This window comes from Geotrypetes seraphini, chromosome 11 (genome assembly GCF_902459505.1).
Source record: "Geotrypetes seraphini chromosome 11, aGeoSer1.1, whole genome shotgun sequence".
Taxonomy (NCBI): domain Eukaryota; kingdom Metazoa; phylum Chordata; class Amphibia; order Gymnophiona; family Dermophiidae; genus Geotrypetes; species Geotrypetes seraphini.
In genome coordinates, this window is record NC_047094.1 from 139,474,971 (window position 1) to 139,501,807 (window position 26,837).

A 26,837-nucleotide genomic window follows, 5' to 3' on the forward strand; every position below is an offset into this window, starting at 1 on the left:
CTTCCCTAGTGCGCTGGACATGGAGACCAAACACAGATTCCTGTGTCAAGGAAGACGTCTATTTCAGGCTGAAGCATCTGCTGAGCAAAGTAGCACTATGGGCCCAATATTGAGACTGTAGAAGGCAGCCTGGCTACCTCACATGGTTCATGGTGATCTAGCCATCGGCACCGAATATCCAGGTCAAAGTTCACAGCTGTGGACTTAGCCAACCATGTTTGCTAAGGAATAGCAGCCAAAGATAGACCTGCCTTAGCCAGTCAGCCACCTGATAAATATTGGCAGTGAACAAATATGTCACATGATGTACCCAGTCACTAGCCAATCCAGTGAACTGGATATTCAACAGGAGATAGCCAGCTATCTTCTACTGAATATCAGCGAATAAGCGATACTTAGCTGGCCAGATGCCATTCCTGGCCGACTAAATACTGCTGAACATTAGCCGGTATATATGCTCCTCAAACCTCTGTACGAGCTGCTCTTTGAAGGCTATGATTAACAAAGGTGGGGGAATCATAATAGGAGTGGACATAGACTGAATGAATTCTTTGTTTTGGTCTTTATGGAAGACGATGTAAGAAGTCTACCTAAATTGGCATGGTTTTCAAGGGTGATGAGGCAGAGGAACTGAAAGAAATCTCAGTGATCCTGGAAGATGTACTAAGCCAAATCAACAAGATAAAGAGTAATAAATCACCTGGACCAGATGGTCTACGTCCCAGGGTACTGAAAGAACTCAAACGTGAAATTGCTGATCTGTTGTTAGTGATCTGTAACCTGTCGCTAAAATTGTCTGTAGCACCTAAAGATTGGAGGGTGGTCAATGTTACGCCGATTTTTTAAAAGGGTTCCAGGGGAGATCTGGAAAATTACAGACTGGTAAGCCTGACTTCAGTGCTGAGCAAAATAGTGGAAAACAATTATAAAAAATAAAATTGTGGAACATGTAGCCAAACATGATTGAATACAGCCAAGGGAGGTCTTGCTTCACCAATTTGCTTGACTTCTTCAAATGTGTGAATAAACATGTGGATAAAAGTGAGCCGCTTGATATAGAGTATACAGATTAGAGAATGACACAGGAACAAATATTTTTCCCCCTCCCCACAGAAACTCATTTTTCCATCCCGTCCCCGTGAGTTCTTTTTCTGCCCCTGCCCCATTCCTGCAAGCTCTGTCCTCATCTGCACAAGCCTCAAACATTTCCTGTGTCATATTTACAAGATGGAAAGAGCAATTGCAATACAGAAAGGAAGTTATAAAAAAAATTTTAAGATATGGAGACCGATGGTTGATTTTTGTAGTGAATAGGCATCATTTTTCTTTGATAATACACATAGGGGGGTGGGGGGATTGGAAGATAAGATGTAGCGAAATTGAAATTTTGAAAGAATATGATAGTTTTAATGATTGTATAGAAAGATGGGAGGGGGGAGGGTTTTTAATTAATTTACATATTAAGAATATAATGTATGATGTTCAAGTTTTATATGATAGTATTTCATGTTGTTCTTTTTGAGCACTTGATGTAAGTTTGAAAAAGAATAAAGAAATAAAAAAAACACACCAAAAAACCCCCACAAATGTTCGCGGCTTGTGTAGTTGCCTTTATGTATTGTGTTCTATGTTACAATCTTTGTCATGAAAATATACATTGACATTCTGAGGTGACTGTGAAGAGGAATAAAGGCGATAAGCCCTGCAGTATAGACTGAGGAGGACCCACGCAACAGTGAGATGGCCCATACTCTTCTGGAAAGGTTGTGGGAATACCATTTACTATGTTAGGTTCCACTAGTGATTCCCTCCACTAGAACTCTTCGATCTAATGACCAACAATATTTGTTAACCGTTCCATCACTTAAAACCATTAATACACAAAGACAATACATTTTTTCCATCGTGGCCCTTCAATTGTGGAATTCCTTGCCAATCTACTTAAGGGAGGAAAGAAACGTTGACAGATTTAAGAGTCAATTAAAATGCTTTCTTTTAAAGATGCATTTGACTGCTAGACATCATTAAAACACCAAATTAAAGTAAAATCCATTCTTTTTTTTTTTAAACAAATAAAAAAAATTAATAAAACAAAAATCCCTCCTCTTGTAATTCTCCATGATTGTTGCATTTGCCTCCAATTATTGTATTTCTATCCTATTTACCCAATAGTCCCGTCTGTTTTGAAAGCTATGTATTTGCTATATGAACTCTTTGTTCCCCTGTGTTTTGTTATAAATTATTTTTAGAACTATACATCGCCCTGAATATATGATGGGGCGATTAAACAAATTTTAAATAAACTTGAAACTATGAGGATTCATAGTCCTTCGAGGAAGCAACTTCAAGAGAAGATGACAGATATGTACTGCCAATTATGCTGTTGTCCAGCGAGAATACCCATTACAGAGAAGCAACTCAGAATTTCCTGAGGCCAAGTAGACGTAATGTGACATATAAGAAGGACTCCCTAGGTAACAAACTCCCAAATTCTGTACCCTCAACAGGGGGTAAGAACAGTGAGGTCTCATGCTATCCATAGACAGCTTAATGAAAAGGTTCAACTGAAGCACCTGAATCAGACAACTAGGAGTTATCGCCTTTATGTCTCAGATAAATACCAGCTGCACTGAGGAGAAGCCTTAGTTGATTTTCAAACCTGATTCTGAAAGGTTTAGATGTGCTGAAGCAGTCTTTATATGGGACAAGAGACAGGCTCTAGAGTCTTGCCCTGCATTCCTTTCTGGAACCCAGAAATATCTAAGACAACTGAAGAAATTGTAAACACTCACCATAAACCCACTGGCTACCAGTCCCTAAAGAATACGAGACCCCTAATGTGTTAAATTCAAGTTGCCTAATCTTCAACATGTTTGTTTCCAAATAAGTTACGAGCTCTGGTCGTTTTCCTTCCTCTCTTATTCAGTTGATATCTTAGACTGTCTTTCGTTCATCTCGCTTGTAGCTCTGGATCTCCTCTCTCCATCGCTACTTCATCCTTCTGGCACTCCATTTTCTCACTTTCCAAACTATAGGGAAATATGTATGTATAATTCTAGGTGTATTTCATATTAAATCTTCTCTCATCCCAGAACATCCTTACTAATAAATCTTTTTTCTTAATAATATTTTTAATTTTTAAGGCTGCCCTCTTAGCAGAAAGTGCTCATTTTTCAAACAAATGTGACAAGCACCCCTTCTCAATCATTGCACTGTTTGCACTAAATTATAAATAGTCTATTCAAAAAAATAATCCATTCAATAGATAATTAAAATTATTTACTCCTTCCATTTGTGCTTATCTTCTGTTTATTATTCCAAACTGAAGCAGTCCTCTTGTCCACTGCAATGATTTTTAGGGTGAACAAAAATTATATCAACTTGTGTTTCTGGCTCAGCAAACATTCAAATAATTTCAGGAGGGAGATTTGCGGCCAGTAAGTCCTAGATTTTTAACATCCCTAACCTGTGACTGGAATACTTTTTTAAAATAATTATTTCTTTATTAAATTTCAAGTTTTCATGATCATAAGACGTCATAATATACATACAATGGAAACAATACCAGAACAGAATTGAATAATAAGAAAATAACATTATCTTGTACAGTTAGTTAGTCCCTAATAATAAGGTGGGGGGTGACAACAAAATTTACATATTTAAATTTCTAAGGAAAAGAAAAAGCTGAGTACCTTACTCTGGGTTAACATTTCATTCTTACAAAGTTTAGGCCTGAAGATCTAATGGGGTACTAGTAGGAACAACCTCTGCCAGTTATAAATTTAGTTAATTGTGATGCTTCAAAAAATATATATTTAACACTCTTGAGATTAATCAGACATTTACAGGGATATGTAAGGGTAAAAGTCGCCCTCAACTTTATGACCTGGAATAGCAGAAATAGATTCTAAATCACTCAATTTCACAGTACCTTGAGATAAATCCAAGCAAAGTGGGTCCTGCGCTCCCTCTCCTGTCTTCATGGCAACACTGGATTGCAGCTGAGTTGAATAATCAACCTGCAATGTCTATGCCGCGGAGCCATTTCTCTCTCCGCAGTCTGCAGGTTGGGCTGCTCGATTCTCCTCTTTTCCTGCGTCGATATGCCCAGGAAGGGAGTGTGGTTGATCAGAGCTCTTCTGGAGAGAAGTCGACTGCCTCAAGGGAGGATATGGAGTCTTCCATTTGGCTCTCACCTCCAGTCTAGGACTTTTCTTCCGGCTTTGCAGTCATCCCCCCGCTCCACAAAGGCGTCCATGGGACCAGATAAACGTTGGGCCGACCCAGATTCGACAGAAAAAACCCAGGTCTTTGCCTTCCTCTTTACCATCAATAGGTAAGCATTTCTCCTGTGGCGTCCTACGTCAAGTGCTTCAGGCAGCCATCTTAGTCTGTCTCTGCCCCTCGAGACTGGAATACTTGACCAGATCTGCAAAAGTTTGCTTGTCTGTGAAGAAGTGTGGAGAAAGTGGAGGGGTTCAAGGGGTTTTGAAGATGGTGGGCTTGACAGATGTAAGGCACCTTCAATACTCCTTGTGCAAGATTTTATCTATTGTTATTCACCAATTCATAATTCTTACAAATCAAATTGATTTCTTTTAGCAATGCCCAGTTTGGTTGCCTCTGCAGTTTGGAATGTGAAGGGGGAATGGAGAACACTTGGAGGCTTAATGCCTCTTTTAAGAGTATAAAGATGCACATAAGATTAGCCACACTGGGTCAGATCAATGGTCCATTTAGCCCAGCATCCTGTTCCAAACCAGGTCACAAGTACCTAGCAGAAACCCAAAGAATAGCAACATCCCTTGCTCCTGTCAGTCTCACCGGTTCTCAAACAACGATATTCTGTGTTATTAAGATTTCAGTAAGTCACTGGCCACATACACTAATGAGATTTAACAAGTATAGCAGATAGCAGAGGAGCAAGTCAGAATGGTCATCTCACCTCATCATTGACGATTTCATGCAGATCTGGGATGCTGAGATCTGCCTTGACAAATGGGATTTTATCCACTTCTTCAGGAAACGGCCGATGCTTCACACTGTATCGAATGCCCACATTGTTCTTTGGTTGAGGACGTGACTCAGGTAAGAACAGCTAGCACAAAGAAAAAGAATTTTCCCACATCTTACACTCAATCACCTCCACAATTTACTTACATGAAATACAAACTACTTCAGTTCTATCAGCAGCTTTGTATCTAGTTGATGTGACACATATATTTGACTATTTAATAATATTTATATAAAATTCTCATGTTCTAAAGACCATTCAAAGCAGTAAACACTATGTTTAACAAAATGTTCTGCATAAACATTATATGTAAGAATAAAAACCATAACAATTAGAATAAAATATAACTTAGATGCTAAACTAACAACACTGGAGGTGACCACATACTGCACCAATGGCTTCTTACAACACACCGGCTGGCATAGAAGTATAGGCCATGACATGATAATGTACACTTTGCCAGTAGGCATGTACAGGGATCAAGTCTGCAAGGAGACTATGAAATATGCTAATCTATGCTCAGAGGATTTATGGGATAAACAGTATAGATGAGCTTCTTTGTAGAGCTCATAAGATGCAACATCAGGCTGTTCTGGAAAATTCCTTTTAATTAAGCCATGAGGTGATCTTGTTTCTCTCTCCTCACGGTTCACAGAATAAATCATTTTGCAACAACACCAGTTCTTGTGTTTTCCTCTTTTGCCAGTAGGTTCTTGTTTTCCTGCTGAATGCTCAAAATTTCACTGAACTCCTAAAAATGGGAAGTCATAGGTGGCAGAAAACCATGAGTGAGCAGAGATTTCCAGCACTAGTCACCTAAATCAGGCATATAAAATGGTGGTATCCAATTTAGTAGAACTTAAGATCCTAAATTTAACGGAATTCTCAGCCAAAAACTTTGACTGATAACATGGGGACAAACTTAGCAAGTCAGCTTTTTGGAACATTGGCTCTTCTCAATCTAGTTTCCAGTTATTTCCTTGTAACCTCTGGTCACTCATAGTTTTGATATGTGCCTTTTCCATTTCTTTCTCTAGCTCTACAAGAGTCTCACCGAAGCCCTCCAGAACTTTTACCTTTCAGCTTTAGTCAGAAGCATTTTTACAGCACTAAAACTCTTCCCTAAAACCCCTGTAGAAGTGCCTTGGGTTGTTATAATTAGAGAATGACACGGGGAAAAAATTTGTTGCATCAGAAGAGAAGCTTCCGCCCACACAAACATGCTACTGCTTGCAGGCTTCGACAGCATTGTGAAGAAGTTACTTAAAACACACCGCTAAGGTAAGGGGGAGGGAGGTGGCCACGCGCATTCCTTCCCTTAACTGCGGGGACAAGGCCATTCACTGCTCCACGGGGCTAGCCATGGGTAACAGCCACCATGTCTCTAGTTTTAATCATTTATTTTGGTATTTTTCCTTTCTAATTTTCTTCCCATTTCCACAACTTTTATGCTTCTATGATTACTCATTTTGTTACTGGAAACTATGAATTTAACTTCTGTTGATATCGAATACTTCAATTTGAGGAAGTATCAATGGCACCTCTGTACATGTTTTATTTTTTCCCCTTAATATGTTTTTCTCCCCAAGGCAGGGGATTTTTCTTTCTTCTTGTAATTTTTGATGCATAATATTGATATGACCTTATAATTCTTATTATGTTTTTCACTTTAGACAATCATTCCCTCTTCTGGCCCCCAACCTATGCATTTAACTCCACACACACTAGAAGCTTAACTGTCACCTTCTCCACCTCCTATTTTTCCTCTTTGCTTGGCTTCCTGACTTGTCTTACATCACTTTATCTTTGTTAGGAGGAATGGTAGCAGAAGTTTTAACATATGAGCCTGGATTCCCCATCTAACAAAGGGAATCCACATTGATGAGAATCATTCTGAATTGCAGAAGTAGCCTAATGGTTAGAGCAGTGAGTTAAGATCTAGGGCAACCTGGCTCAAATCCCACTGTGGGTTCTTATGATCTTGGGCAACTTACTTAATCCTTTATTGCTTCAGGTACAGGCCAAATGTGACCTGATTGTACAGCATTTTGACAGCTTTCAGGCAATAAAATGAAAAAAAAAAAAAAAAAAAAAGCCCAATCCCAACACCTTAGTGCCCCTGAGCATTAAGTCCTCAAGCACCATCCTTCAGAAGGCCTTATGAATGGGAAAGGACCTCAACTGGCCTCCTCAGACCCTACAAAACTGGATTCCTTTTCAGCTTTTCCACTAGTGCCTCTGCCATCTTGAGGGAAATCATCAGGGAGACAATGGGAGCTCTTCCTGCCTCAACAGGAATATAACCCAGGACTCATCTGCCTCAAGAGGATAAACCTCCCACTCTTCAGGAGACATGAACCGATACCCTTGTTAACCAATGAATATGTCATAAGGGAACAGAGCGGACAATACAGCAACTCCCAAAGAGACCCCTCAAATCTTACCAATTATGTAAAAACAATTATCTTAATTGTCAATGTCCTCTCTGTAAATATACAAAAGTGGAGGAAAGAAAGAAGAAGAAAAAAAAGACTTCAGTGCAAAAATTCTCACAACCGTTGCAATCACAAACAATATTTGGAGCTTTATAATCATTTATAAAAAGGGTCCACTACCTAGTGTTCTAAAATTTCTGTCAAAAATTCACTTCCACATGCAACTCGAAAATCACGCTCTTTCCCTACCCTCTCTGCTGGCAAGAGAATAATGTGGTCACTCAAAATTGCTACTTTCCTGATGGTGGAACAAACACCTCAGACACAGCTGCTGGCCTGAAAACCTCCTTTAAAACCACAGCCCCAGTGATCACCAGCTGCCTTGCTGCTTCCCCATCACATGTGGGGCAGAATAAGCCAGTGGCTGAGCTGAGCTACCTTATGCCACAGGTAACCATTGTTGCTCTTGGCCTAACAAGGCTGTGCTACTGTAAGCTGCCACCAGCCCCAGAGCTCCTCTTGCTTAGGCAGACCTAATCACAGATGTACACTGGCCTCTCCTTCGCCACCTGGAACTCCTATAAACCCGTTCACCACCTGTTCCAGAAATCTCCCTAAGCCATTCTTTTTTCTGCATGCCTTGATCAAAAGGGGAAATGGGGAGAACCCAGATGGAGGGAAAGGGAGTCAAACAGGGTTCACTGAAGGGGCTTCCCTTACACTTACTGCTCCACATTCACTGACTGGGACCCTGTGGGACCCTTGCTGTCAAGACTCCAAGGCCACCAAATTCAGCTAGCTCCACTACTTCACCTGTGGTCTATTTTTCTGAAAGGTTGTTGTTGGTTTGTTGTTGTTTTTTTTTTTTTAATTATCACTACCACCGTCTCTAGCCTGGTCTGGAAGCTAAGAGTAAGTTCAGACTGAATGACATGCTGCCAGGGCATATATTTTTCTTTCCCTCTCTTAGTATTTACTTTTCTGAGAATGACAGAGGTCTTGGGCCATGTCATCATCGGCAAGGCTTGAACATCCAAAGGCTTCATCATCAGACCTCTCAGTATAGCAGAGACACATACCTGTAGCGGTGTTTTTCAGAGGACATCAGGCCTATATTCCTACAATGGGGGTAACGTCATCCAATGAACCCAATAAGGACACTTTAAATCTTTAGACAATGCCCTACTGTTTGTCTTCAGAGAACATACGAGGGCTGTTCAAAAAGTATCAGACCTTTATTCATAAAAAATACTCGTATTCAGATACAACAATCTTATACTAATCTCCTTCAAAAGTAGTCCCTTGGCTGCCCACACACTTCCTTCCAACGGTTCTGCCACTGTTGGAAGCAGCGCTGGAACGCCTCTTTTGAGATTGCTCACAACTGGTCCATCGCATTCTGCATGATGTCTTCTCGACTGAAATCTGGTCCCTTTCAGGGGAATTTTCAGCTTGGGGAAAAGCCAGAAGTCACATGGAGCCATGTCGGGAAAGTAGGGAGCCTGAGAAATCACAGGTGTTTTGTGTTTGGTCAGGAAACTCCTATCAAATGTGAAGAATGGACAGATTTGTTAGCAGCTTTGGCATGAACTTTGCTGAAATTCTCCTGAAGCCCAAATCCTCAATCAAATTCTCGCCTCATCTGCAAGTTCTCTGATCGTGATCCAGCATCACCAGGGTCCTCACTTGGTCAATGATGATCTCATTTCTGGCTGTTGAGGGCCTACCAGAACGTGCTTCTCTCTCCACTGATGTGCGGCCATCTCTGAAGCAGTTATACCACTCTTTTATCTGTGCGGTTCCCATTGCTTCGTCCCTGAAGGCCTGTTGAATCTTGCGAATTGTTTCCAATTTGGAATCGCCAAGCATTACACAAAATTTAATGCAGTAGCGTTGTTCAACTTTTTCTGTCAAAAAAGAAAATCAGACGGTGCTCACTTACATTTCCTCACTCATCGGTGGTCTGCCGGCAACTGACAGCTTCTGTAGGCGGGAAAAAAATTCAAGCATGCACATTAGGGTCGCCTACATATGTGCACCAAACCATGCCTCCCTAGTTTTATTTCTTTATGCAAGAAAAATTAAGGCCTGATACTTTTTGAACAGTCCTCGCATGTACTATATCTTAGAGTTGCATCTACCTATATTTTTCTCCTTGCTACCTTTTGATTGGCTCTAGCTGATCTGGGTAGGTGGCAGAGTTGCAAGGCCCATGCGTGTCTCCCGGACATTCCTCGGATCAGAACTGTGATTGATGGACATCGGTTATCTGCAAAGAGGTAAGAAATACAACACCTGGTCAAGAGGGGAGTTCAAACAAGGTGAAGAAATAATGAACCACTTTATTGGAAGATGTCTGCTCTCCCAATCTTATCTTGTATCATTCAAATTTTAAAACCATGCTCTCCTACTCTCTCTCTCCAACCCCAATAAAGCAGATTGCAAAACTTGTGGGAAGTTTGCAGGTCCACAGGTTCCACAAGCTAATTTTCAAAGGAAACCTCCTCCTTTAAAGGTTCTGGTCTGGTGGGATTTCAAAATGAAATCATATGTATGCTGTGAAATAGTAACCCAGAGAATTTGTCTATGTAATTGCCTAATTACACAGATACTACTCTTATCACTTAAAGCTATTTCTTCTTGACCCCTTCTTTAACTCCTTGGGTATAGAACTAGGATTTATGGAACTGACATAATACATATATGCTGATGTTCAGATCATTTTCCCCAATGGTAAACTTCTTTAGATGATACCTTTAAACACACTGAAATTAGCCTGGTACATATTACAAGTTGGATGCAAATTAGAAAATGAATGGTATAAAATGAAGAACTATAGGCCAGTAGTGGGCAAAATTGTAAGGTCTAAGTCCCATATATGGCAACTTGGTTTAGGATGGGCTGGGAAGGACTTTAGAAACATAGAAAGATGACGGCAGAAAAGGGCTATAGCCCATCAAGTCTGCCCACTCTACTGTCCCACCCCATTAAGTCAGAGTGCTGCTCGACCCACGTAGAGATCCCACGTGGATGTCCCATTTATTCTTAAAGTTGAGCATGCTAGTGGCCTTGATCACCTTGATCCTAGTTTGTTCCAGTGATCCACCACCCTTTCTGTAAAGAAATACTTCCTGGTGTCACCACCAAATCTCCCTCCTCTGAGTTTGAGCGGGTGCCCCCTTTGAGGGAAACGCCAGTAATTTGGAACTAGGCAGACTTTTACAGTCTATATCCTGCAAATGACAAGATAGGCTGGAGTGAGCTGATGGCAACTCCAGAGTTGGAATTCAAGAACAGCATCAGGCAAACTTCTACAGTCTATGTCCCAAAAAATCATAGAAAAAAAGACAAGTTAATCATGAATTTATAATACATGTGACTATTGAGCAGACTGGATGGACCATTCTTATTTCTCTGTCATTTACTCTGTTACTGTGTTGTTCACAGGCTTAAACACAGAAAAAACCCTCATTATTTTGAGTGTGAGGTAAGAAGTTTCCATTATCCACAATTAAGAACATAAGCAATGCCTCCGCTGGGTCAGACCTGAGGTCCATCGTGCCCAGCAGCTCGCTCACGCGGCAGCCCAACAGGTCCAGGACCTGTGCAGTAATCCTCTATCTATACCCTTCTATCCCCTTTTCCAGCAGGAAATTGTCCAATCCTTTCTTAAACCTCAGTACCGTACTCTGTCCTATTATGTCCTCTGGAAGCGCATTCCAAGTGTCCACCACACGTTGGGTAAAGAAAAACTTCCTAGCATTTGTTTGGAATCTGTCCCTTTCAACTTTTCCAAATGCCCTCTTGTTCTTTTATGTTTTGAAAGTTTGAAGAATCTGTCCCTCTCTACTCTCTCTATGCCTTTCATGATCTTGTAAGTCTCTATCATATCCCCTCTAAGTCTCCTCTTCCCCAGGGAAAAGAGACCCAGTTTCTCCAATCTCTCAGCGTATGATACGTTTTCCATACCCTTTATCAGACGTGTCGTTCTCCTCTGAACTCTCTCGAGTAACACCATATCCTTCTTAAGGTACGGCAACCAATATTGGATGCAGTACTCCAGATGCGACGCACCATCGCCCGATACAACGGCAGGATAACTTCCTTCGTCTGGCTGTAATACCCTTCTTGATTATACCTAGCATTCTATTCGCTCTCTTAGCAGTCCGCTGCGCACTGTGCCCTAGGCTTCATTGTCATTGTCCACCATTACCCCAAGTCCCTTTCTTAGGTACTCTTCCTTCATAACATCCCTCTCATTGATAGCTGTACCTCAAGTTTCTGCTTCCCACATGCAATACTTTACACTTCTCAACGTTGAACTTCATCTGCCATCTCGTTGCCCATTCTCCTAGTTTGGTTCAAGTCCCTTTGCAATTCTTCGCAGTCCTCCTTTGTCAAGATAGATGGCAAGATTATTCCCCTCCGAAAAAAGTTTGAAGTTTGGGAAATATGATTAGATCCACCTAGAAGGTGTTTTTCAGGTTGATCACGTTGCATCTTCTGGTTTTTGACATCATAAGAACATAAGAATTGCCTCCGTGGGTCAGACCAGAGGTCCATCACGCCCAGCAGTCCGCTCCCGCGGTGGCCCATCAGGTCCATGACCTGTAAGTGATCCTTTATATCCTTCTATCCCTTTTGTCCTTCCTTATCTATATCCTTCTAACTGTATCCTTCTTTATCCTATATCTTCTAAATTTTTCTTTCAAGAATTTATCAAATTCCTCTTTGAAACTCTGTAAAGTTCTCTGTCCTATCACTCCCTCCAGAAGAACATTCCAGGTATCCACCACTCTCTGAGTGAAGAAGTACTTCCTGGCATTGGTTCTAAACCTGTCCCCTTTTAGTTTCTCCGAGTGCCCTCTTGTTCTTGTAGTTCCCCACAGGCTGAAGAAACTGTCCCTCTCTATATTCTCAATGCCCTTCATGACCTTATATGTCTCTATCATGTCCCCTCTGAGTCTCCGCTTCTCCAGGGAGAAGAGCCCCAGTCTCTTTAGCCTGTCTGCGTATGAAAGGTTTTCCATACCCTTTATCATACGTGTAGCTCTTCTCTGGACCCTCTCAAGTATCGCCATATCCTTCTTCAGGTATGGCAACCAGTACTGGACATAGTACTCCAGATGCGGGCGCACCATCGCTCGATACAGTGGCATGATAACTTCCTTCGTTCTGGTTGTAATACCCTTCTTGATGATACCCAACATTCTGTTTTGCTTTCCTTGAGTCCCTCTGCATTGTGCTGTTGGCTTCATTGTCGTGGTTCACCAGCATTCCCAAGTCCTTTTCAAGGTTACTTTCCCCCAGTGCCACCCTCCCCATTATGTAGCTAAACCTCTGGTTCTTTTTCCCTACATGCATGACCTTGCATTTCTCCACATTGAACCTCATCTGCCATTTGTTTGCCCACTCCTCCAGCTTGTTCAGATCCCTTTGTAATTCTTCGCATTCCTCTATTGTTCTAACCCTGCTACAGAGTTCGGTGTCATCCGCAAATTTTATAACTTCACACTTTGCCCCTGTTTCTAGGTCATTAATAAATACATTGAACAGCAGCGGTCCGAGTATTGACCCCTGTGGAACCCCGCTCGTGACCTCTCTCCAGTCTGAGAATTGGCCCTTCACTCCCACCCTCTGCTTCCTGCCTGACAACAAATGCTTAAGCCATCTGTGTACGTTGCCTTCCACCCCATGATTCTACAGCTTCCTAAGCAACTGCTCGTGGGGTACCTTGTCAAAGGCTTTTTGGAAGTCAAGATAAATGATGTCTTTGGGATCTCCCCTGTCCATCAGTCTGTTTATCTCTTCAAAGAAGTGCAGTAAGTTCGTTTGACACGATCTTCCTTTGCAGAAGCCGTGTTGGGTCGTTTTCAGTAGCCCTATTTCTGTTTATGTACTCACTGATGCTGTTTTTAATCAGTGCTTCCACCATCTTGCCCGGAACCGAAGTCAGACTTACCGGTCTGTAGTTTCCCGGGTCCCCTCTTGATCCCTTTTTGAAGATAGGTGTAACATTTGCCACTCTCCAGTCCTCCGGGATCTCCCCTGTTTTCAAGGATAGGTTGCAAACTCATTGGAGTAATTCTGCTGTTTTGTTTTTCAGTTCTTTTAATACCCTTGGGTGGATTCCATCCGGGCCCGGGGATTTGTCTGTTTTCATCTATCTATCTGCTGGAGGGACTTCCTTGAGGCTTACCTCTAATGTTGATAGTTTTTCTTCTTGGTCTTCCTTGAAGATATTCTCAGCTTCCGGTACGTTGGTTGTGTCCTCTCTTGTGAAGACTGAGGAGAAGAACTTGTTTAACCTATCGGCCACCTCTTTTTCCTCTTTAACTGCTGCCTTTCTATCTCCATCATCCCAATGGTCCTACTTCCTCCCTTGCCGGTTGCTTCCCTTTAACATATCTGTAGAACAATTTGAAGTTTTTTGCTTCCCTGGCCAGTCTCTCTTCGTATTCTCTTTTTGCTCTCCTAACCACTCTGTGGCATTCTTTTTGGAGTTTCCTGTGCTCTTTCCAGTTATCCCCAGTTTTGTCTTTTTTCCACTTCTGGAATGATTTTTTCTTGTCTCCTATTGCTTTTTTCACTACATTTGTTATCCATACTGGGTCTTTTGTTTGGTTCTTTTTGCACCCCTTTCTAAATCTGGGGATGTACAGATTTTGTGCTTCTAGCACCGTGTCCTTGAATAGGGACCAGGCTTGCTCTACGGTCTTTATTTTTCTGTTTGAGCTGTTCCTAAGCTTCATTTTCACCACTGCCCTCATTGCATCATAGTTCCCTTTCTTGAAGTTGAGCGTTGTCGCTTTGGTTCTCTTCCCTTTTGATGTTCCTACTTCCAATTTAGACTACTGCAACTCTTTGAATCTAGGTATTTCTAAAGTGTTATCCTTTTTACAATTACTTAAAACCAGGAGCAACTGCAGACTCCTAAATATGGTTTTATTATACGCCTTATGATTTGGAGTTAATCACTTTGATATTGATGTTCTAAATTCAATGAGGGCAAAGATTGAATTATTGTTTTTGGTGGAATTGGTGTGCCACTTGTATAAATTGGAAAGAGCGCTAGCAGTTCAAAAAGGATATTTTAATAAATTTAAGGATGTGTGGGGGCCATTAATGAATTATTTCCCTACTTAATATAATTGCTGATTTGGGGTGGGGGGAGGGTTTTTGTTTTTTGAATTTATTATTAGATATGAAAGAAATGTTCTATGATATTATGTTATGTTATGTATATTATTTCATATCAATTTGGTGGGAGGGATGGGGTTAAAGCTTATTTTTAAGACTAATTCTAGAAATTGAAGTGATGTATATTTAAAATCTTGTTATTTTCTGTACACTTAATGTAAAATATAAAATGAATAAAGAATTTAAAAAAATAAAATAAATTCAATGAAGGCTCAACCACAGGTTAGTGCGACTGTCGCTCAGGCACTGGCTTTGTTTTAAAGATCTTTTTAATTTACAGTTTTACACACATTTTCATTGTCTAGTTCACATTCATTTACTGTATAGCCATCCACTAAGTTTCATCTAAAAGCATTAAAACTTTTGAACTATTTAGTTCATTTTAATCATGAATCCAGCACATTTTGACCATTTGTTCTATTCACATTCATTTTCAATTTTATTATTTTCATTTTCTTCCTTAAAGGACCCCTGAGGAAGGCAAATCATTGCCGTGTAGGGTCCGTACTCCTGAAACTTGTTCCACCTTTGGTGCTTATCTGGTTTTGTGGAACTTGGTCCTTTCTTGTTGGTCTTTTGGGTTCGTAGTTTTGACTACGATCCATTTTGGTTTGTGCTGCCTAAATATGACGAGCATGTGAACAGCATACGGTATTCTGTAAGATGCCTGTGTAAGTGGCACCCCCTTGAACACCTTTTCACATTTACACGCTATGCCACTTATGTCTGCCCTTGCAAAAGAGTGCAACCACTTGTGCATGCAGGTATACACTTGCTTGTGAAAATACCACTATTTTGTACATTTACAGGAGCATCTACTTATACAATTAACCTTTTAATTCGCATTTATTCTTGGAAATCTTGGTTAATCCTTATTTTTATTCAAGTCCAAACTCAAACCCTTCCTTTTTCCAAATGAATTCACCTTATAACAAAATCGAAGAGACGCCCTTCCGCTCTCTTATTTTATTGCAACTTTTTTCCCTTCTCCCGCTCTCCCTATATCTTTCTGTTTGTCAAATCTGCCTTTTCCCCCTTAAATATGTTAGATTATATTTTGTTCTTTTAACTATTTTTTTTTCTTTTTTCAAATCAAACCAAGAAAAACTTGTACAGAAAGCAAAATTAGCAATTATACGTATAGCCTCATCAATTGACTTCCTTCTTGGCATTATCCCGTTTGGAGGTAGAAAAATCTTAAGCCCTAAGATCCTGCAATCAGCCATATAACCATTTTTTTGCATAAGAATGTACATTATGTTTAATTCTTTTCTTTTTGTTCTCGCTATAAGAAATATCTTGGATCCTATAATTTGAGGACTTGAGCATACTAGCTATAAACTATTCTAATGTTATTGTATTGTTCTTTTAACTTTTATTGTATTTAACTATTGTAAACCCTCTAGATACTTGTGATGGACAGTATAACAAGAAATAAATAAACTTGGAAACAATTGAACAGAAAATACAAAATCATTTTTGCAGAGGTTATATAGAAACAAATTTTCGACATGTTTTATGCAAAATACTAGCATAGTGGTAGAAATCATCAGGGCTGTGGAGTTGGTAGATAAATGTTCCGACTCCGACTCCTCAGTTTTTTGTACTTCAGACTCCGACTCCAGGCACCCGAAATTTCCTCCGACTCCTCGACTCCGACTCCACAGCACTGGTTAATTTTCAGATCGTTAAAATGGAATGTCAAGTTGAGAGAAATGAGCATTTTCGACACCACCTTCTTTTGCTTTTAATCAAGGTTCTAAGGCCGCAGAAGCTGCTCGCAACATTTGTGCTGTGTATATAGTGGGTGCTATAGCTGAAAGAATCGCTCATGATTGGTATGCCAAGTTCAAAAATGGAGTCGGTAGATAAATGTTCTGACTCCTCAGTTTTTTGTACTTCTGACTCCAGGTACCCGAAATTTCGTCTAACTCCGACTCCTCGACTCCGACTCCACAGCCCTGGAAATCATACCTTGAATCTATTTACAGCCGCTTGTGAGATGCGTTTGCGCATAAAGTCTGCATATTAACGTACTTTCTACTTTACTTGCAAACTCCACCAGTAAAGTGCATACCATCATGTGAACATGCATACATTTACACTGGTCAGAATGTAACAGGTCTTTTACATGCATATGATGCCACATATACATGGAAAAGATTTTATAAAATTAAACCCATTAGAATTCATGGAGGACTGATCCAGGCAATTTCAAGGGTTCAGTTTGCACAAAGACTATAACAATGTGGTTTCAAGAAGACTCTGAACAGCCAGTAAATAAAGACATACTCACTCTGTTCAACACTCAGCGGCTGCTCTAACATGGCTAGGATTACGCTATTATCTAAGACAAAGTAGCGGAAACTGGATTTGCTTAGGATAGGCAGATGGGAGCATTTAATCAATGTGGCTTCATTCACCAAGCTGCAAGGAGAGGCAGGACCACTGGGAGGAGGAAATGCTCCAAGCAACTGCATGATGCTGCAAAGAAAACAAAAAAAAAGGACAAATGATCACACTGCCACACGACAGAAAGCATCAGTCCCCAAAACTGATCATGCCAACTACTTAGCCAAACTTTCAACAGAGCCAGTTCTGCTACTATGTGAACAAGGCAGCTGCCTACTAGAAAATGACACGGGGAAAAAATGTGTCCCCGACCACCGTCCCTGTCACTGTCCTGTCCCCGCGACCACTGTCCCTGCCCCATCCCCGTGACCACAGTCCCCACCCCGTCCCCGTGACCTCTGTCCCCGCAGCATCCTTACAAGCCTCAGTACTGTAATATTTAGCTTATTCCTTCCTTATAAATCAAAGTTCTGGCTGCTGAACTAGAGAAAGAGATGTTCAGCTGGCAGGGCTTTATTTATAAATTTTTATCAACACAACTAATATACTACTTTATCCTAAAGCAAAAAAAAAAATAAATAAATAGAAATTTTTTTTCCTCCCTTTGTTGTCTGATTTCTGCTTTCCTCATCTTCTCATTCAATTCCTTCCATCCTCTGTCTGCCTTCTCTCTGCGTCTTCCATTTGCTCTGTTACTGTGCCTCTCCCTTCCCCCCCCAATTGGTCTGGCAGCCATCTTCTTCCCTCCGCTCCCCCCATAGTCTGGCATCTTTGTCTTCTTTCCTTCCAGCGTCTTCTCCCCACTCTCAGTTCCCCATTTCCCTTCAGCGTCTTCTCCCCACTCTCTATTCCCCATTTCCCTTTAGCGTCTTCTCCCCACTCTCTGTTCCCCATTTCCCTTTAGCGTCTTCTCCCCACTGTCTTCCACATTTCCCTTCAGCGTCTGTTCCATTCCTTTCCACCACCACCCTTCCGTCTCACCATCCCCTTCAGCGTCTGTTCCTTTTTTCCGCCTTTTAGCACCCCTCTTGCGGTCCGACCATCTCCCTCCCTCCCACCTACCTTCGTGGCGCGTTACAATGTAATTTGTACAAGCCGCCGGAGTCTGCGAGCTCGGTCCCAATCCCGTCCCCACAAACCATGTGTTCCCATCTGCACAAATTATCTCGCTTCTGTGTTCCTATTTTCCCCATTTCTAATATCTCCCCTATGTATCTGGTATTGCTCCCCCTATGTACATATACCATCCCCATGTACAGTATGTCCCCTTTATGTCTCTGTCCCTATGCCCCCATGCACATGATTTCCCCTCTCTTTCTGTTACCTTCCTGTGACCAGATTTTCCCTCTCTTCCTCTTCCATACCAATGTCTCTTCAACCCCATCTAGCTTCTTTCCCTTTTTCTCTCCTCCCCTGCTTCCAGCATCTGGCTCACCTGCCTGTCCTCCCCTTTCTTTCCTGCTGTGGGTTTATTTTTCTCCCTCTTCATCACCTTGGCCCAGCATCTCTTTCCCTTTCACTCCCTCCTTCCTAGTGTGAGGGAACATGCGCAATCACGGATCGTGCTGTCTAGCAGCCCCCTCCTGCCTGATCACCGTGTCCTCCCATCTCCCTCCCTCCACCTCACCTTAGGTGCCGACTTTAATTCTTCTTCTCCTAGCGGAATGTGCGGCTGCTTGAATTATTGAATCATCTCTCTGACGCAGCCAGAAACAGAAAGTTGCATCAGAGGAGAATATTCAACAACTCAAGCAGCCACGTGCGGGTGGCTTATTGAAAGTGTGCCGCTGGGAGAAGAATTAATGTCAACACCTAAGGTGAGGTGGAGGAAGGAAGATGGCATGACACGGATGATCGGGTGGGGTGATGGACCGCGCTATCTGTGCTTACTTCACTGCAGAGACAAGACTATTCACCGCTCCACGGGGCGGTGAATGGCCTTGTCTTCGTCCCCGCAGCGACCACTATTTTTTTCTTGCCCTCATTTTGGGGGGGGGTTAGCCGCGGGTAACAAGTCATTCTCTACTTCCTAGGACAGCAGCAGTGCTGCTATTGCCTTTCTCCTTCTAGAGATGGAAAGGAACATGGATTCAGTGCCAGCATGGGGCCTAGAAGCAGAAGCCTGTGCTCAATCGCTGTCATGTCCTGCCCCTCCCTCTCCAAGAGAAAGCTCTATATATCACCTGAGGTGGGGAGAGAATGGGGGAATTTGACAGCACCTGATCGTAGGCCTATGTGTCTGGCAGTGCTATAGAAATAAGTAGTAGTGGTAGCAGCATGACCCCTTACCAACGCTTAATCCACTTGCTTCCTAAGCGCCAGAAAAGGAAGGGCTGTGGCCTGCTTGATAAGAGGAAGAGAAAAAGGGGAGATGCTGGATTTTTGAGGAGCGGGGAGGGAAAAGGGAGATGCTTAATAGATCAACAGCTGTAAGCTCATTTATAATGCACAGAAGTGGTGCAGTGAAACCAATGTCACACAGACTTCTACGGCCTGACAAATTGGGATAGGCTGGAGTAGATTGTGACAGCAGCTCCAGTGCAGGGCAAACTTTTTATGGTATGAGGATCAGAAGCAAGGATGCACATTTTAGACCACATTCACATCATATGAATGCAGGTCCTGTATATCTCAGTAGGGGAGAGGAAGACATCTTAAAATGGAAATTAGCAAGTAAAATGTAATAACTACTGCATTGTTGGTTTAATATTGTCTTGGTAATGAACGTGACTATTGGGCACACTGCCATCATTTATTATGTTGGATTTTGGAAGGGTAGCAAAGAGGCGATGCTGGACTATTAGGGGTGGTGTTGGTGTAAGGTCTTGAGCTGTCCCTGGGGAGGGGGAGGAGGCACATGTCTGAAGAACAGCCTACGGCGTGGGATACCTTTGGGATTGCCATGACTGGAAAAGTAATGAAAACAAAATGCATGAAACTACAGGACATGAGTATGCTCAGATCTTTTGAATCCACCAATGCATGTGTCTGGCCCCCATAAGAATGTGTGGAGCTTAGGGAACACTCACAAATGTGGTTCTCTGGTCCTTCTTCCTCTCACCACGGTACATTCACTTTTTATGCCATGTCATACATACCATGTTAGTGTGGCTTCTGCAGCATCTTTCACTCTCATGGAAGCAGGATTTGGTTCTTTATCTCCTTTGTATCGGACCTCCTGTTCGTGGTTTTTGGACTTGCTCCCTGAAATACCCAGTTCTACAATCTCTAATACCTCTTTCAGACAGTCCTACAGATAAAAAAAAGTACAAGCAGTGATCCAGAAATATCAATATTCATATATTATGGATCAAAATTTAAAATGTTATGTATATCACAGTGAAGGTGACAGCTGTGTTTTGCTGAAGAGCTACGAGTTATGATAAAAGAGCTATCCCCTTCTGCTACTATAGGTTATACCATCAAATCTTTGCCTGAGAAGAAATCTATTTGGTTGCCCTTCTATGTACCTTGTCTGTTTTATCTTTTTTGAGATGCAGTGACCAGAATTTCACACAGTATTCGAGGTGCGATTGATACAAAGACATTATTATTTTTTTTTTTTATATTCTTTATTCATTTTAAAACTTACAAGTGTACAAAAGAACAACATGAAAGATATTCATACAACACTTGAAATTCTTTCAATAATATCATAAATATATTAATAAATTAATTTCCCTCCCCCTATCCACCATTTTGTTACCATTAAACATTCCATATATTTATTATAAACTCATTATAAAATCAAATTTTCCCCATCCTCCCCCCTCCCCCCTATATGAAAGAAATACCATCAGAGGAAACCGATGCCTATTCATTACAATATTTAACCAATGGCCCCCAGATCTTTATAAAATTATTATAAATACCTTTCTGTAAAGCAATTACTCTTTCCATCTTATATGACATAAGGAATTCCACCAAAAATACAAAGACATTATAACATTCTCATTTTTGTTTTCCGCTCCTTTGCTAATGATTCCTAACATTCTATCTGCTTTCTTAGCCACCGCTGCTGAACAGAAGGTTTCAACGTATCCTGAACATTGATACCTAGATCCTTTTCTTGGGTGGTAACTCCTAATGTGGAATTTTGCATTACGTCAAGGAATTATTGTCTGGATGGGAATGTATGACCAGAGAATTGGATAGAGGATGTGCGCTAGATGTGGTGTATTTAGATTTTAGCAAAGCCTTTGACAGTGTTCCACACAGATGTCTAATAAATAAACCAAGTGCCCTCGGGATGGGTCACAAAGTGACAGGCTGGGTCAAAAACTGGTTGAGTAGAAGGCGACAGAGGGTAGTGATCAATAGAGATGGCTCTGAGGAAAGGGATGTTCCCAGTGGTGTGCCTCAAGGTTCTGTTCTTGGGCCTGTTCTTTTTAACATTTAAATAAACAATATTGCTGAAGAGTTGTCGGGTAAGATTTGCCTCTTTGCAGATGATACAAAAATCTGCAATAGAGTAGACACACCGGATGGTGTGAATAACATGAAGAAAGACCTTGAAGCAAAGCTTGAAGAATGGTCTGAAATTTGGCAGTTAATATTTAATGCTAAGAAATGAAAGGTCATACAATTGGGCTGCAAAATCCCAAGGGAACGGTACAGATTAGGGAGTGAAGAGCTTATGTGCACAACAGAAGAGCAGGACTTGGGTGTGATTGTATGTGATGATCTTAAGGTGGCTAAACAGGTTGAAAAGGTGATGGCGAAAGCTAGATTGCATAGGGAGAGGTATGGCTAGTAGGAAAAAGGAGGTATTGATGCCCCTGTATAAGACTTTGGTGAGTCCTCATTTAGATATTGTGTACAATTCTGGAGGCCGCACCTTCAAAAAGATATAAAAAGGATGGACTAAGTCCAGAGGAAGGCTACTAAAATAGTTGGCATGACTTCATCATAAGATGTATGGGGACAGACATAAAGATCTCAATCAGTATACTTCGGAGGAAAGGCGGGAGAGGGAAGATATGATAAAAGACATTTAAATACCTACGTAATGTAAATGCACATGAGTTGAGTCTCTTTAATTTGAAAGGAAACTCTGCAATGTGAGGGCATAGGATAAAGTTAAGAGGCTCTGGAGTAATCTAAGGAAATACTTTTTACGGAAAGAGTGGTAGATGCATGGAACAGTCTCCCAGAAGAGGTGGTGAAGACAGACTGTGTCTGAATTTAAAAGGACATGGAATAGACACGTGGGATCTCTTGGAGAGAGAAAGAGATAATGGTTATTGCAGACTGGATGGGCCATTTGGCTTTTATCTGCCATCATATTTCTATGTTACAGTTTGGGTTTCTCTTCCCCACATGCATCACTTTGCATTTGTCATCTACAATTTTGATGCCCAGTCTCATAAGGTCGTCTTGCGATTTTTCACAATCCTCTAGCAATTTAACAACTTAGAGTTATCAGCAAATTTAATTACCTCACTAGTTATTCCTATCACTAGATCACTTATAAATATGTTAAAAAAGCAGAAGACCCCTGGAAACACCACCATCTACTCTTCTCCGTTGAGAATACTGACTATTTAATCCTGGTCTTTTTTTTTTTTTTTTTAATCTTTTAACTACTTCTTAATCCAAAATAAGATACTGCCTCATATTCCATGACCTTCCAATTTCCTCAGGAGTCTTTCATGAGTTACTTTGTCAAAAGCCTTTTGAAAATCCAGGTTACACAACAGAAATGCCAATATTTGAAGAGTTTTTTCATCTACTTCATAAATCTACTCAATTCTGCTGCCTAGAAAGGGTGGTAGATGGGTGGAACAGTCTCCAGGAAGAGGTGGTGGAAACAGAGACTGTGTCTGAATTCAAGAGAGCCTGGGATAGGCACGTGGGATCTCTCAGAGAGAGAAAGAGATAATGGTTCCTGTGGATGGGCAGACTAGATGGGCCATTTGGCCTTTATCTGCTATCATGTTTTCTATTTCCACATGCTGTAATAGTGAACCCCATAATTAATTCAGGCCCAGATGCACTAAAGCCAGCGACGATCATATTTGCCGACCCATTGCAGAAAATGTCTCAGCGCCTGGTTTTCTGCACGATCACTCATTCCCTGTTCCAACCATGCAAATAAGTTGATTAATGTTACAATGCCATGTAAACTAGTAAGCGATTGATGGTCTAACATGGCTTCACGATGCACTAAAAAAGTAATCGCTTTTAGCGATCCAAAAAAAGCGACTGCACAATATTTGCCCCATTAGAAAAAAAGTCCCCACACCAGGAACTGACCTTCCCCTCCCCCCGCAAGAAAGGCAGAAAGAATGCCTACTTCCTCCTGCCATGTGGACCCCACATGAGAAAAAAATGGAAGATAGGATGCCCACTCCCTCATGCCATGGCAACTCCCCCCTTCCCGTGGCAGTGAAATGGCAGGAGAGATGCTCACTCCCTCCCACCACCCAAGGCCCACTCCCACATCAGGCACCCCCCCAAAACATCCCCTACCATCTCCCCATCTCCCCTAAAAAAGGCAGGAAGGATGCCCACTCCCTCCTGCCACAGGAGGTCCGCTAAATCCCTCCCCCCGTACCTTTTCAGAGACGTTGGAGCAAGAGGGAAGCTCAGCTTGTCCTACTCGTAGGCCTGCCAGTCCTTTCCCTCCCCGATGCATCATGTGATGCACAAGGAGGGGCCTAAGGCCCTGGTCTATTCAGACACCTAAGAGGAGGGAGTTTAGGCATTTGAGCATCATCTGTGCCCGTTAAAAAAGAGAAAGGTTTCCTCCCCTGAACAGCGTGGCAGGAGGCTTTGCCCTGCTGGCTCTGCACATGTGTGAGAATTGCTCTTACAACGATCCATTAGATTGAAGAGTCAAGGATCACAGCGAACATCCGTGTGAATCATTTGCATGTGAACTTTTTAGTACATCAATAGCTTTCTGAATTAGCCCAAACCACACGGACTTACCGATCCTCTTAGTGCATCTAGGCCTCAGTAGATTACATTCAACCACTGGTTTAAGGATTCTATTTATGTTGGGAGGGGGTTCTTGTATTGTTATTGGATTGCTATCTATTGTCATGTATGAAGAGTTAGTGCATCATGTCTGCTTTTGTTCTGTAATTGTTTTTCACTGTATAAATTTAATTTTTTTTTTTTAAAAAAGGGATTTTATTTACTTTTCATTTTTAAATCCATGGTCCTAAAATGGGAGAAATTTTAACAGGCCCTTAATATATCAGCTTAATATTGAACTTGTTACATAAATCACTCTCATATATATTCTATGTATTATTTACAAGTGTTTCTATTAAATAATAATTTATTTCTTATATACCGCTATACCGTGAAGTTCAAAGTGGTTTACAGTAAAGATACATTTTGACAGTACATGGGATACAAACGGTTAACGATAAAGATATATTTTGTCAGTACATGGGATACAAGTGGTTTACAATAAAGATACATTTTGTCAGTAAGTGGGATACAAGTCATACAAGTGGTTTACGATAAAGATACATTTTGTCAGGACATGGGATACAAGGGGAGAGAGGGTAAGAGTTAGTCTCAAATTAGTGGCGAGGTAGAGAGGAGTGCCGTAGTGAGGAAGAGGTGGGGTGGGAGTTTAGAATTTGTTAAACAATTGAGTTTTCAGGGATTTTCTAAAGTCTGCGTATGTAGTGGCCTCAAGTATGGGTTTTCCAAGCCATGTGTTCAGCCTGGCTGCCTGGAAGGATAACATTCTATCTAGAAACTTTTTGTATTGATAAGATTTCAGGGAGGGGTAATTAAATAGATTTTTTCTGCGAGTGCTCTTGTTCGAACCGCTGAGAAAGAACTGGGAGATTAGGTAAGTTGGAAGCATCCCAAAGAGAGCTTTGTAACAGATACAAGCAAACTTGAAGATGATTCTACGGGTAACCAGTGGAGTTTCTGATAGTAAGGGGTAATGTGTTCCCATTTTTTTTAAACTGTGGATTAGTCGGATCGCAGTGTTCTGAATTAATCTCAGTTTGTTGAGGTTCTTTTTATAAGCATAAGATGGATGATTGTACTAGTAAACGGAAGGACTTTTCGTTGAAGAATTTTTTAATAGTGCGAAGTTTCCATAGAACCAAAATACTTTTTTTAAACAATAGGTTTGTGTGATTTTCCAGGGTTAGGTGTTTGTCAAGGGTTACCCCCAGTATCTGTATGGTTTGGTCAATTTTGTATTCTCGACTCTGTAAGTGAATTGTATTTTCGTTTATCTTTTCGTTGGGGGATGCCAGGAAAAATTTGTTTTTTTCTGTGGAGTTTTACTTTGAAGGCCATCATCCAGCGCTCTATCTGATGTAGGATGTTGGTTAAGGAGGTGATGTATTGTGACGTTAGGGAGGTTAGAGGGATCACTACCATAATGTCGTCTGCGTAAATGTAGAAGATGAGCCCTAGGCTTTGTAGCAGATTTCCTAAAGAACTTAGGTAGATATTAAAGAGGGTCGGGGATAGGGGGGAACCCTGGGGTAATCCGCAGTTGTTATTCCAACTATGGGAAAGTTTGTCGTCTTTGAATACCTGGTAGGATCTGTTCCTGAGGAATCCCTGGAACCAATTGTGAGCGTTTCCTGTGATGCCTATGGCTTCTAGGCAGTTCAAAAGAATGGTGTGATCTACTAGGTCAAAGGCGCTACTTAGGTCCAGTTGCAGGATCATGGTACTGGTACCTTGGGTGAGAAGGGAGTGTAGGTGGTTTAGTAGCGAGGCTATTATTGTTTCTGTGCTGTGACCAGGTCTGAAGCCTGACTGGTTGTTGTGCAGTATGTTGAATTTGTCTAAATATGCATTTAGTTCAGCGTTTACCATCCCTTCCATTATTTTAACTGCGAGAGGGATGTTAGCGATATGTCTGAAATTGGATAAGTTGTTGGATGGTTCTTTGTTGATCTTTTTAATGGGTGTTGTTACAATCTGACCTAAGTTTTTCGGGAACATTCCTGTGGTTAGTTGTAGGTTGACCCAGGTGAGTAGTTTGGCTTTGAAGATGATTGGGGCTGCTTTCATTACATCTGGGGGGCAAGTGTCCAATCTGCAGTATGATTTGACGTACTTGTTGTAGAACTTGTTAAATGTTTACCAATCGGTCTCACTAATAGTAATTATATATGGAATGATATAATATATAATAAATATATAATTATATGTGGAATGATATAATATATAATTATATATGGAATGATATAATATATAATAAATATATAATTATATGTGGAATGATATAATATATAATTTTATATGGAATGATCACAAGATCCTAACATTTTGACTATTCCTTCTCTGTTCTTCATTATGTCACATGTCTACTGAGAAAATAAAAAGGTTTCTTAATTACCTCTTCCTTATTGAGAGCTACTTTTTTTTCATTAATTATCTCATAAGAACATAAGCAATGCCTCCACTGGGTCGGACCTGAGGTCCATCGTGCCCAGCAGTCCACACATGTGGCAGCCCAACAGGTCCAGGACCTGTGCAGTAATCCTCTATCTATACTCCTCTATCCCCTTTTCCAGCAGGAAATTGTCCAATCCTTTCTTAAACCCCAGTACCGTTATCTGCCCTATTACGTCCTCTGGAAGCGCATTCCAGGTGTCCACCACGCGTTGGGTAAAGAAGAACTTCCTAGCATTCGTTTTGACTCTGTCCCCTTTCAACTTTTCCGAATGCCCTCTTGTTCTTTTATTTTTCAAAAGTTTGAAGAATCTGTCCCTCTCCACTCTCTCTATGCCTTTCATGAGTAAACTTATGGAAACACTAATCAAACACAAGTTAGATATGATCCTGAACGAGGAGAATCTGCGAGATCCCCATCAACATGGATTTACAAAGGGAAG

General features: G+C 41.2%; 1 protein-coding gene across 5 annotated transcripts in view; it reads right to left on the reverse strand.

Moving 5' to 3' along the window:
• The window catches only part of RALGAPB (Ral GTPase activating protein non-catalytic subunit beta), a 173,317-nt gene that overhangs the window by 38,207 nt on the left and 108,273 nt on the right, over nt 1–26,837 (reverse strand). For all 5 annotated transcript variants that reach the window (XM_033962658.1, XM_033962656.1, XM_033962654.1 and 2 more), the window contains 4 exons: nt 20,100–20,251; nt 16,946–17,133; nt 9,612–9,718; nt 4,946–5,098 (listed from right to left, as the gene is read on the reverse strand). In XM_033962658.1, coding sequence (XP_033818549.1) covers nt 4,946–5,098; nt 9,612–9,718; nt 16,946–17,133; nt 20,100–20,251 — 600 coding nt within the window. The remainder of the gene's footprint in view (nt 1–4,945; nt 5,099–9,611; nt 9,719–16,945; nt 17,134–20,099; nt 20,252–26,837) is intronic.